Source organism: Molothrus aeneus, chromosome 3 (genome assembly GCF_037042795.1).
Source record: "Molothrus aeneus isolate 106 chromosome 3, BPBGC_Maene_1.0, whole genome shotgun sequence".
Lineage (NCBI taxonomy): Eukaryota > Metazoa > Chordata > Aves > Passeriformes > Icteridae > Molothrus > Molothrus aeneus.
The window spans coordinates 110,733,713-110,746,677 of NC_089648.1; the positions used below are offsets into that span (position 1 = coordinate 110,733,713).

The 12,965-nt window shown below is 43.2% G+C and overlaps 1 protein-coding gene across 2 annotated transcripts in view; it reads right to left on the minus strand.

The window, feature by feature from the left end:
- MSRA (methionine sulfoxide reductase A) overlaps nt 1–12,965 on the minus strand; it is a 237,750-nt gene that overhangs the window by 120,921 nt on the left and 103,864 nt on the right. For both annotated transcript variants that reach the window (XM_066547616.1, XM_066547617.1), the window contains exon 3: nt 6,347–6,466. In XM_066547616.1, the coding sequence (XP_066403713.1) occupies nt 6,347–6,466 (120 nt within the window). The remainder of the gene's footprint in view (nt 1–6,346; nt 6,467–12,965) is intronic.

The following is a 12,965-nucleotide window of genomic DNA, read 5'->3' on the forward strand; positions in this document are numbered from 1 at the left end:
ACCTTTGAGTGACCCAGTTATGCCAGCAATGGCCAAGGTGTTCATTCCATAAACATCCTGGGGTCAGGAGAAGAGGGATCCACCCTCCCTCCTGCCCCTGTTTGTAGGAGCAGCCATGTCCTACAACAATTTTTGGGAAGGGTTTTGAAGTCAATGAGCAAAAACCAGCAGGAGCCTCAGCCGTACCTCAATTATCTTTTGTCAGAAGCATTTTGGGTGCCTTGTGGGTGATCCCTGGGGGTCTGCAGGCAAAGATCTCTGCTGCAGTGGTAAAAAGAATTAACTGAGTCCTACAAATCATTTAAGAGGCGGGCTGCACACTATTATTGTGAGGAAGTTGCCCGCAGATGGGAATGGTGGAATTTCCATCGTTCTGAGCGTTCAAATAAAAATTGGATGAGTCTTTTCCATTGCTTAGACCCAGGGCTTCCAACCTGAAAGATACAAAGGGATAGATTCTACTTTGCAATAGGTTTTGATGTTTCATCCAGAAGTTTGCAGGTGCCATCCTACACCTTCTCTAACCCCAGCTCCATAATCTGCCCTTTTTTAGTGCACCAAAGCTCCCGAAAGGCTTTTGTCTCTTTTGTCTCTCTGCAAAGAATTCACCTACAATGGATATGCTCAAATCTTAGCCCACAACAAATCCATGAGGAAATCCAGGAACACCCCTGAGCTCTGGCTTTCCCCAAAATCCTTCTCCAAATGCCCTCTAGACTGTTGCTGCTGCAGTGCATGACAGCCATGAGGATCCAAAGGTTTTGCCTTTCCTTTCACTGGATGGAGTTCTTGTCTTCCTCATGGACCAAATTCTCCTCACCAGGAGGAAGCTGAGGTAAAAATGAGTGTCTGCAAAAGTGAGACAGAGCACAACTTCTCTATCAAAATTTACTTATTAAAAGCTGAACTACAACAGTTTGGGCACAGCTGAGCAAATAGAAGCTAAACTCCTGTGGTTTGATAATTTCGTTATTCATCCAACACCTAGAAACTGTGCAGGTCACTTGCGGAATTATTCAAAATCTTAATTACCTCTGTGAGACAAGAGTTAATTCCTAAACTTTTCTATGCCAGCACAGCAAGATGTTCCATAAAACAAGCAAGTCAGAGGGGGTGATGTTTGCACAGAGAAATTGCAGTGCTCTCCCAGTTTCAGGAAAAATACATTATCAGACATATCCACACTGACACCACAGCATTTCAGTCCTGTGCCTGAAAGGAAGGAAGATTTCACCTGGAAGAATGAGCAGCAGGAGCAGCAAAAGAACAGGAACACAACCAAATAAACAAGAAAAGCAGGGAAAATACCAACATGTTCCGTTACCTGCTTTTATTCCAGAGTCATGGTCTCCCAAGAGCTGCAGCTTCTCCCTGGTTTCATAGACAGTGGTTTGGGCTGGAAGAGGCCTTAAAATCCATCCCTTTCCACCTCCTCTGCCATGGGAACTATCCCAGGTTGCTCCAAGCCCTATCCAACCTGTCCTTCGACACTTCCAGGGATCCAGGGGCAGCCACAGCTTCTCTGGGCACCCTGTGCCAGGCCCCTTCCCTCAGAGGGAAGGATTTATTCCCAAATATCTACCACCTGTAGTAACCACCAGTTCTGGGGGCACAGTTTGAACACAGACTAACTGCCTTTGTAGCTTATTTTTTCTTTACAAGGTCTCCACAGAAAAAAAAACAAAAAAAACCCAAAAAGTAGGAAACCCCCCCACCAGCCACAAAACAGCACTGAGATTTTTTACAACACCATTTTCACAAACACGACGTGTCCTGATAGTTAAAAAGAAGCAGCTCCGTGCTGCATCTTCTGTTTTCAGGCCCAGTGACACAGGGAACATCTCAGCCCAATCCTGCATGGGGTCTCCTGTGAAAATGAAGCTCCTTTGGGAGCTTCCTGTAGGCTCCAGGTCAGAAGATTTTGTCTTTGACTTGCTCTGTAATGGCTCTTTCAACCTCTGGGGCTGCCACATTTTCATCTTGTATATATCTTTAATAAAGCAGGAGACGGGGAAGATGGAAACGACATATCTCAGTGGAATACGATTCAAATAAAGTTGTTAATAATAAATAATATATTTGGTATTTATATTGCTGCTACAACCCAAGCCTGTGATTGTGGGCAATGCTGGGATAAACAGATGAAAGGAGCAGAGGACAGCAGTGAGGCTATGAGGATTTTAAATTTGCTACGAGGCACAATCAGGTATCTAAATAATAAATATCACTTAGGTTTCTTCAAGCCTGAACCAGACAAGACATTGACCCTGAGAAGTCAAATTCTGAGATGGAAAATGAACTCAGCCTTGATTACAGATGGAGCAGAGCTCCCTCAGCAGAGCTGCTGCCATCCCTTGTGGACAAGGAGCTTTTTGTTTTTCAGGCAATGGCAAATTTACTTACCATTTCTTTACCATGAAAAATATATATTTATTCTGCCTTTCATTTTTAAATGACAAATCTACAGACTCCATTCCTGCACGCTGGTTTTTAAGGTGCAATAAAGTTTTCTTGGTCAACTTCTCAGCTGAAAAATAACCATGTGTCAGTAGTGTCAGCTTTGAAAATTTGGAGGTAGAGCTGCAGAGGAGCAGGTAAATGAAATTCAGTGCAGCTGTTGGGTTCTTGTTGCCAAGGTTTTATCATTACAGCAGCATCTGCCATCACCATTCCAAATTATTTTTGAAGTGAAATTGCTACATTCATTTTATTTCATGACTTAGCAATTCAATGGAGGACAAATTATAGTTTCTAAGGTCATATCAAGGTTTAGATGCACATCCAGGAGGATCCTAGGACGATAATCTCATGATTGCAGAGACACAACTTGTTCCAACTGTTCTAGTTAACAAAAATTACAGATTTTCTACAAAATCCTTTTCTTCAATTGCTACAAAAAATACACAAAACAGTAATTCTCACATTTCATGACATTAACTCTGATTGATGCAGTATTTTGTACTTTGGCTGACCTTTCCTTCCTTTTTCACAGGTGAACTGGGGGGGAAAAAAAGGGGAGAGGTGGAGCAATTGGCCAGTCCTATCAAGGCACAGATCAAGGGCATGGTGAACACCGAGATTCTTCACAGTCATTAAAATTCCTATATCCTGTTCTTATAAGGATTTAAAAAAAAAAAGACCAGACAAAGGCACAACAGGAATCTATTCTCTTGACAGCAATTTAATAACAAAGAAAATGTTCTGAGCCACTCTCATTACTGCTTGGAAACTTTAATCTTGAGGACTTAGTTCCTGTCCATGGAAACCTTCAGATCCCTTTTACAAGCTACAGAAAGGGAAGGGAATATTTGTAGTTTAATTATACATTTAAACACTTTGGAGAGCCTGAGCCACTTTGGAAGAGTGCTGTAGTGTCCAGCTGAAGGGTTCTCCAAGGAGTACAAGGCCATGCCTGAACATCAGGAGAGTCACAAATTCATCACAGCCCTCTGCTCTGAAGCCAGGCTGGGAGAGCTGGGGGTGATCACCTGGAGAAGAGAAGGATCCAGGGAGAGCTCAGAGCCCCTTCCAGAGCCTAAAGGGCCTCCAGGAGAGCTGGGGAGGGACTTGGGACAAGGGATGGAGAGACAGGACACAGGGAATGGCTTCCCACTGCCAGAGGACAGGGATAGATGGGATAATAGGAAAGAATTCTTGGCTGTGAGGATGGTGAGGCCCTGGAATAGAATTCCCAGAGAAGCTCTGGCTGCTCCTGGATCCCTGGAAGTGTCCAAGCCCAGGCTGGATGGGCTTGGAGCCACCAGCCTGATTTAGGTGAGGAACCCAAGTCCAAGAGCTCTGGTTATCTCTGTAATCAAGGGACAATAACTGCAATTTCATCATCAATTTATCTTCTGCAGGACACAGGGAATGGCTTCCCACTGCCATAGGGCAGGGATGGATGGGATATTGGGAAAAAATTCAGGGCTGTGGACCTTGAATAGAATTCCCAGAGAAGCTGTGGCTGCCCCTGGATCCCTGGAAATTTCCAAGGCCTGTTGGATGGAGCTTGGACCAACCTGTGATAGTGGAAGGTGTCCCTGCCCAGGGCAAGGGGTGGAAATGGACGAGCTTTAAGGTCCCTTCCCACCCAAAATCATTCCAAGATTCCAAAATTCCATGAACAAAGTTGATAGTTTGTCACAGGACTTCCTTCTGCATTTTTAAGGAAAGACAAATCCAAGAAGCCAAGAACTTTCCTATATTACATTTTTTTTCTCTATTGCTATCAACAACTCCTGAAAAATTCCCATCAAATTTCCCATTGTTGCCTTTAATATCAACAGTTTATCCACAAATATGAAAAATTAACCCCACATTACCCAGCCAAACCCTCCCCACACCTTTCCACCCTTAAATAACAACATCCCAACCACCACCCTGCTCTGGGTTTATGCAATTAACTTGGGAAATCACCAGCTGACCACAGGAACAGGAGGTAACAGAGCAAGAAATTAATTTTCCCTCTCTCCACTCTCCTCCATCAGCTATTTAGAAGCCTTCCAGGTGAACTTTGGAAGCCAAGACATTTTAAGGAGAACTGGAAATCCAATATGGAAGAATCGGTCAAAATAATAATTCTTATGGAAGAGGCTGTAGTATTTCTCAGAAAAACATGGATTTTCTGCTTAGGAGATGTGAAACAACTTCACAGCCAAATATTTTACATAACTCAGAGCAGAAACAAAGTCTGTGTGGCACATTTTTATATTGAATTGTTAACTATTAGAAACTGTGATGTGTGCATGAGAGAAAATGCCTCAGAAAGATGAGAATTGACAAGATTATAAATTGGTTTAATTCACTGAATCTCAGCCTTCTAACTAATATCATATAATAACCAGACATGCTTTATTTTTCTCTACATTCCAGTCACTGAAGATAAACAAAGAAAACAACTGAAAGCAAACCCAAATGACCTGCTCACATGTGAACAGCCTGAACCACAAGCCTATAAACGACCCTGTTTTTAAGGAAATCATCGTTAGCTGCGTATTTTATATGGTAATTGTACATCCCCAGTTTATGAATAACAACAGCAGAGTTCTTCCCTTCTGATTTCAGTGCCACTTGAGCTATGCAGATTTCTAAAAGCTTATGAATATACAGAGCAACAGAATTGTTCTGAACATCTGTAAGCAAAATATGAAAAGATGTTTGGTGCTGAATGAACATCCTGGGTTGTCTAATGCTGGCCAAAAATGGTGTATTTATGTATTAGGAGAACACACTGAAAATAGCTCCAAATCCTGCACACCCTCCAGAAGGCTTTTTCAGATTGTCCTCTGTATGGCTGTCACCAGAAAATGGAAAAAGAATTTTCCATTCCATTCTAATCAAATTTAATTTCCCTTCCCTTCCTCCATAAAATGGAAAAATAATTTTCCATTTGATTCCATTCAAATTTAATTCCCTTTCCCTTTACTTTCATTTTCCCTTTCCTTTCATTTTCTCTTTCCCTTTCCTTTTCCCTTTCCCTTTCTTTTCATTTTCCCTTTCCCTTTCCTTTTCCCTCTCCCTTTCCTTTCATTTTCCTTTCCCTTCCCTTCCCTTCCCTTCCCTTCCCTTCCCTTCCCTTCCCTTCCCTTCCCTTCCCTTCCCTTCCCTTCCCTTCCCTTCCCTTCCCTTCCCTTCCCTTCCCTTCCCTTCCCTTTTTCTATTTCTATTTCTATTCCATTCCATTCCATTCCATTCCATTCCATTCCATTCCATTCCACCTCAAATCATCCCTTTTCCCACTTTTCACCATTTCCAGCAAGTTTCTGCCTTTTTGGCTGCCTTGCAGCACCTCTGCACAGGACTTCAAGTGCCCATTATTTGCTCGTGTCACTTTTCACACCCTTTGCATGAAGCCCATGCGAGAGTTTGTCACTAAGAACAAGCCCCAGTGTCAGCATTTGGCATAAAAATGTTAACAAGAAAATAAACCAAAGGAAAACTTCCATGTGTGTCCAGGATAGCCAGGATTTTCTCCACCAGCAGCATTAGTTGGCTGCCAGGGGTTCTTTCTGTGGTTCAGATCACAGAAAGAACCTGCATTGGAGTTTTGTAGTGTAAGTAAAAAATAAACGGAAGGGTTTGGCCTGGAAATGACAGGATAGTGTGCACTGAACTGTGTGAAGAATTAACAGATTATTAATCAGAACAGAATATTTTTTCATACACTGACTCATTAATTATTAGGAGACAGCAATGGGATGGGCATCCATAGATTTCAGTACAGTTTAGGATGTAAATCCAACCCCAAATCTCCTCAGTCACTCCAGTCACTCATTTCACTCTTCATTGTCATTCATAATTCAGAAGTCCACTCCTGATCCTTAAAAACCAAAGAAGAAAGACTCACCTGAGCACACCTCCTTGTAGGTAGGGTTTGGGGTATGTCCTCCTGCATAACCCACTTGAGTGGAATACACTCCTTTCTGCCTCCAGAACTTCCTCTCGGCTCCCCAGAAACACCCCATACCTGAAGAGGGCACAAAATACACATTGAGAGGTCAAAATCTGCCAATGCTCAATCACTCATTTGCATATTAATTGATACAGGGCATAGTGGAAGGAACATCTATAGGCAGGACCTGCTGGTCAAGTGTTGTCCAAGTTTATTTATAGGGTAACTATAAAGAGAAATCCATTCTGCATCAGAGCACGACTCAAGCACAGCCTGATTTATGCTTCTGAATATCAATTTATCACAGAGGACAAACCTTGAAAGGGTTTGAGGGCCCAAACAAGGAGAAATTTCATGCACACACCAAAAAATAGTTTCTTGTAAGGCAATTGTGCTGTTTGTGCAGCACCATTTTTACCTGAACTGATTAGGAAGCTGTCAAAACACAATAATTTGTATTAATGGCAAAGAGTTATTTAATTTTCTGCTTTCAGGCAGAGGTGGAAGCAATAATGGATTATATTATATGTTATGAAAAGGGAAAAATGCTTCAGCTTAACAATTTATGCAGAGATATTTGATGTTCAGACAAGATTTTTGTAGTCATTCGCCTCCATGGCCAATTATCAAAGGACATCAGACTGTTTAAGGGTCTGAATTAAAACCTCTTCTGGTAAAAAGGAATTAAGGAACAAGCACCACCAACACTGACAGTTGTCTGATGGCTTATTTAAATAAATGTTTAAGGGACTATTTATTAAAGTTTTTATTTAGAGTGTCATGGAGATTCCAGTATTGTCAAGTTGGAGCAATGAATTTTCCTTTTCAATGGTAACATCCTGTTATTATTCCCTTTCTAAAACAGTTGAAATAAAGGCAGTAAAAATAAACTAAACATTAAATATGCTATTTCTATATCCACAGAAATCAGTGATCCATGAGAGTTTTCTCCAGGTAACCCTGCAGATATGACAGGGTAAAAAGTTACAGAAATGATCCTTCAAAGCACAACCAGAAGAGCAGAGCAGCCCCTCCTCCAGCCTTGGTGGCTCACAATGTTCCTTCTTTGAACCTTCAGAAATTACCTTCAAATTTAAGTTTTAATGCACCAAAAAGTACAGAACTGGGATTTCTACTTCTAATTCAGGTGCTTAAGCAAGTTGCAGCAATTTAGAGTCAAGGCTGCTCCTGGAGATCCTGGAAAGAGGCAGGAACCTCCTGAGGACAATTCCTGCAGAAGATATAAATTGATGATGAAATTGCAGTTATTGTCCCTTGATTACAGAGATAACCAGAGCTCTTGGATTTGGGTTCCTCACCTAAATCAGGCTGGTGTCTCCAAGCCCCATCCAGCCTGGCCTTGGACACTTCCAGGGACCCAGGAGCAGCCACAGCTTCTCTGGGAATTCTATTCCAGGGCCTCACCATCCTCACAGCCAAGAATTCCTTCCCAATATCCCATCCATTCCTGCCCTCTGGCAGTGGGAAGCCATTCCCTGTGTCCTGTCCCTCCATCCCTTGTCCCCAGTCCCTCTCCAGCTCTCCTGGAGCCCCTTTAGGCCCTGGAAGGGGCTCTGAGCTCTCCCTGGATCCTTCCCTTCTCCAGGTGAGCACCCCCAGCTCTCCCAGCCTGGCTCCAGAGCAGAGGGGCCATTGGAACTCCCATGGAATTGGGAACACCAAGGCTGTATGAAACTCCTTCCAAGGGTGATTTCACTTGTTTTGGGCGTTTTTCCTTAAATCCCAAGTCTGGATCTGCATGAGACACATGGAAAATAAACTTCTGCCCAACTCTAATACTTCAGTGCTTTGCATCCTTAATATTCCAAGGGAAGCTTGAGCTCCAGCTGCCTAAAATCCCAGCTGTGCCTGCAGCAGGTGAGGCTGAGGTTCTCACAGGAATAGCTCTGGAGGCAATTTAGCAAACTACCACTGGCTGGACAAACACATTGAAGGGAGGCCAAGGAGCAACATCATCCATGCCAAGGAATGGGACAGATCCACATTTTCTTCCACTTCATATTCCTAGGCCAGCACCTGAGTGTGAATGAGCAACCCAAGATTAAGAAGACAACCCAAACTCAGGTTTGAGCTCAGATACGGGCCCAGCTTGAAATACAAAGCAGAAATGCTCATGCTTGGTGTTTTATTTCAGGGATTTTAATGCTCAATAAATCCCTAAGGTTGCTGTTGAAATCCCTGATCATCAGAGCTGTGGCCAGTGACCTGATCAATAACTATTATTTGGGATTCTCTCATTGATAATCATCTCTGACCCCTCTTTCCAGGGTAGGGGTGGAGTCCTCATGCCTGGTGGGATTTAAAAGCTGTGTGGATGTGGCACTTGGGGACATGGGTGAGTGGTGGCCTTGACAGTGCTGGGGGATGGCTGGACTTGATCTTGGAGGGCTTTTAGAACCTGAACTATTTTGTGGCTCTGTGGATTTCACCATGATCTGTGCCCCCGTCATGGACTCCTCCATTTTTCCCTCTTCCAGCTGATCCCTGAGTTCATTGTGCCGCCCTTTCCCGGACAGAGAGGGATTTTATTCTGATTTTATTCTCCTGAAGAACTGCTCTCATCATTTTCTCAAGTGTGCTGCCACCTCACACAAACAATAAATCCTCCCATCCCCGAGAACAGATAAAATTGAAATCTTTGTCATAATAAAACAACCTGCTGGTAAAGAGACATCATTTACAACAATCCAGCACTAAATTGCTTTCCCCAGCATTAATCCATTCAGCTGATGTTTGTTATTCTGCTAAAGTGGTGCCACGTTCGACAGAGAAATTGTCATAAGGAGAGAAATATTAACAATAAAATCCCACATAATATTCTGGAATTAGACACGTGAGCTCATGGAGTGCCTGTTTTCCAGAGCATTGGCTGCCTCTAGCCATAGTTCATGTGGACAACTATCACCAAAACAGGGAAATAATTTCAGTTCAAGATTTCACATGGTCTTGCAGTACAAAAAAAAAGTTTACGTCCCTTAATTATTACTACTTTAGTAAGGAAACTGAAGAAATAAATAATTTAAATAATAAATTTAAAGAATTAAATAAAAACTCTGAGGGGGAAACAAGTAAAAAAAAAAAAAAAGGAGGTAAAGAACCATAAAAGCAAAATAAGCCACCCATATTGTAATTTAAAACTGAAAAACATGAATGTGATTTTAAACTATTCATGAAGAGATTTGCATAATCCCCAGTAGTGGGGAAGTGAGTGCAGCTTGGAGTTACAGAGGGAGCTTCCGGAGGCATTCCTAAGAGGAATAAAAAAAAAAAAGGAAACAGGGAAGCACTCATGCTTCTAGAAAAAAAAAAGTCTTATTTGAACATAATGGGTATTGCAGAGGAGTGTTTAAGCACTGAAGACATTTGTCACTTTTTAATTGCTAATTTGCAAAACAAAAACAAGAATAGTGATGGGTTTTGACTGACTCTTAATTGAAATTTCAAAAGGTGTTTTAATTTTTTTTTCTGGTTTTGAACTTCAAACCCAAACAGATTCAGACAGGAATCTTTAAATGTTCAAGCATCCCTACGAAAAAATATTAATCAAACAATTGGGGATTAAATTATAGAATCTATATTCCTTTCCAGCATCCACATCCATTTTCTCCAGCTATTCTCTTTATGGATCCATACTCCTATAGATCCTCTGAACAAGGTTTTTTGTCACCAAGGACCCTGTGTTTCCATAGGCAACCCTGTAATTTGCATACTCTTAATAAATAGTCAGCATAAGCTGAAATATTCTTCTAAAATAATGAAAGCAAAGTGCTACTCTGATAAGAGAGATAAGCACCCCATTCTTAGAGATAAAAAAAATTTGAAATATTCCAAGACAAACAGAGCAGAATGGAACTTCAGGTGTTAGCAGGGATGAGCAGCTTTATGGATTAACCACATTGACCAGGTCTCCGTTGGCTGCACACGAGCTTCAACATCCGGGGATTTATTTATTTCCCTAAATGGAGACATTTGGGATCGTTTGACATGCCTGAGGATACCCAGGAGATCTGTGTGCACAAGACTGACATAAATGACACAGAATTTGGGAGAGACACATGAAAGGGCAGGGAAAACACCCCTGGACATGGCAAATGGAACTCATGGAATCAGGAATGGTTTGGGTTGGAAGGGACCTTAAAAATCATCCAGTCCCACACCCTGACATGGTCAGGGACACCTCCCACTATCCCAAGCTGATCCAAGCCCCATCCAGCCTGGCCTTGGACACTTCCAGGGATCCAGGGGCAGCCACAGCTTCTCTGGGCAACCACAGCCAGGGCCTGTCCACCCTCACAGGGAAGATTTCCTTCCCAATATCCCATCCATCCCTGCCCTCTGGCAGTGGGAAGCCATTCCCTGTGTCCTGTCCCTCCATCCCTTGTCCCCAGTCCCTCTCCAGCTCTCCTGGAGCCCCTTTAGGCTCTGCAAGGGGCTCTGAGCTCTCCCTGGATCCTTCTCTTCTCCAGGTAAAGACCCCCAGCTCTCCCAGCCTCGAGAGCAGAGGAGCTCCAGCCCTTGGAGCATCTCTGTGGCCTCCTCTGGACCCTCTCCAGCAGCTCCACATCCTCCTGATATTGGGGATCCAATAGCTCCAGGTGGGTCACACCAGAGTGTCCCATTTGCATATTTTAAGGCAGATGAAACCAGTCCCTACCCTAGACACAGACATTACAAAACCCTGAGAGTCTCTGAATCTGAAGTTGAATGAAATCTCCCTAAATACAGTTATTTGTGTCTGATTTTGTGTCTATTTCTCTTCCACATCCATAAAAAATGACCAACCTGCCAAGCTCAGTAGGACTCTGTGCTGCAGAGATGAATCCCAGACAAAATTACTAATTCCAAAGTTGTCTATCCTCATAATAATGTTCACAGCTTGTAATATTGTTAATTCCTTTTTTTGTGTACTGTGTACAGAAGCCATCAAAGAGCACCAAAAAACCTACTGGAAAACTTATTTGAAAATTATTCAACATTCCAGACATTTTCTCCCAATCCCACAAGGAACTCCACGATCTCCAAAGGAAACCTTTCCTCACCTTTGTTCTGATCTCTTCTCCAATGCCTGTTCCTATCATATCTGAATGATCCTTGGTCTCCACGCAGATTCCCTGATGCAAATTCCTATTTATGATTCCATTATGCAAATGAGCTCGGGCAGTAAATTTGCATCAGAAGGGTGCTCCTGACCCAAACTCCAGCCTCACAAGCTGCACCCATTCTGTGCTAATTAACACCCATTAACTCCAGAGCTCAATGGAAGCTTCGGGGACCCTCAGCCTCCCATTTATTCCATTTATTTAAAGAAACTCACAGGGGTGCATTGTGCTCTATACTGGCCAATTATGTACACATATAAAATGTTTTCATTTGTGCAATGTTTTTTAATTATTTTTGTCCTTTATTTTTGCGAAATATCCTTCTCTGACAGCATCAGGTGCAGACACACCTGACTTCCCACCGACCTTTCCCTCCTGCCAGCTTTATTTCCAAGCCTTCCCTCTCCCTGCCTTCCCACAGCGGATCCAACAGGACATCCAGAAGACTCCTTTTTTTTTTTTTTGTCATATTTTGAAGAATGAATGCATTATTTCCTTGGCATGCCAAGCCTCTCCTGGCCCGCCGCCTGCCATCCCTACACCCACACTCCAAGGCACTTTTCCATGCAGCAGATTAAGGAGCTGTTCCCATGCCAGCAATGCCTCGCTGAGGAAGATGAACTGCAAAGGACACGGATCCTGCTCCTCCTTCTGTTAGCAGGATTTTGGGATATGTTCCACCAGCTGGGAGGGGTGTGTGGGGTGGATAGGGGTGGGGGGGCAGGGGGGGGGAAATGTCAGCTTTAAATATAATAAAACGTGCTGGGAGAACAAAGAGCAGAGGAAAACCTCTTCCCAATGCACAGAGGAGAGGAAGGAGTGGGACGGGATCTTTCCAGACTCTCATGCCAGGCTCTGCTCAGAGTCCCTGGGAGCAGTGGCTGTGCCAGCTGCTCCAGTGCCACAGGATCCAGCCACAGGCTGCTCCCATACATTGAGGCAGCAAAGGACAGCCAAGAGCACATCCCACCGACTACCTCAGAGCTTCCTGCCCGAGCCAGCATCTCCGGGAGCTGCAGGCACAGCTGCCAGGATCCTGCTTCCCTTGGCCAGCACAGGACTTGGCCCAGATTTTGAATACTATTGGTTTTGTTCCCTCTATAAAATCTGGAGAAGGAAATGCTCAGCTGCTTCGACCTGAAATGATTTTTTTTTTTTCTTTTTTATTTTTTGTTTTCCCCCCTCCCTGTCCTTCCCCAGCTGGAAGGAATAAATTGAGCCTCGGCAAGTTCCATCCCTATAGAATAATGCTCATTCCATACATTTCAGCCAAATGCCGAGTGTGATTGGCATTTTCCTCCTTAAAAAACTGTGGAGAGCAGTTGGTACAGCTGATTGACTGAAGACAGTCCAAGTACTGATATTTCTGAGCACGGAGCCAAAGCGATATTGATGCTCTGTGCTCTGAAATCGTGGCAACCATTAATTCTTAGAACTCCTCAGGCTGAGGAGGG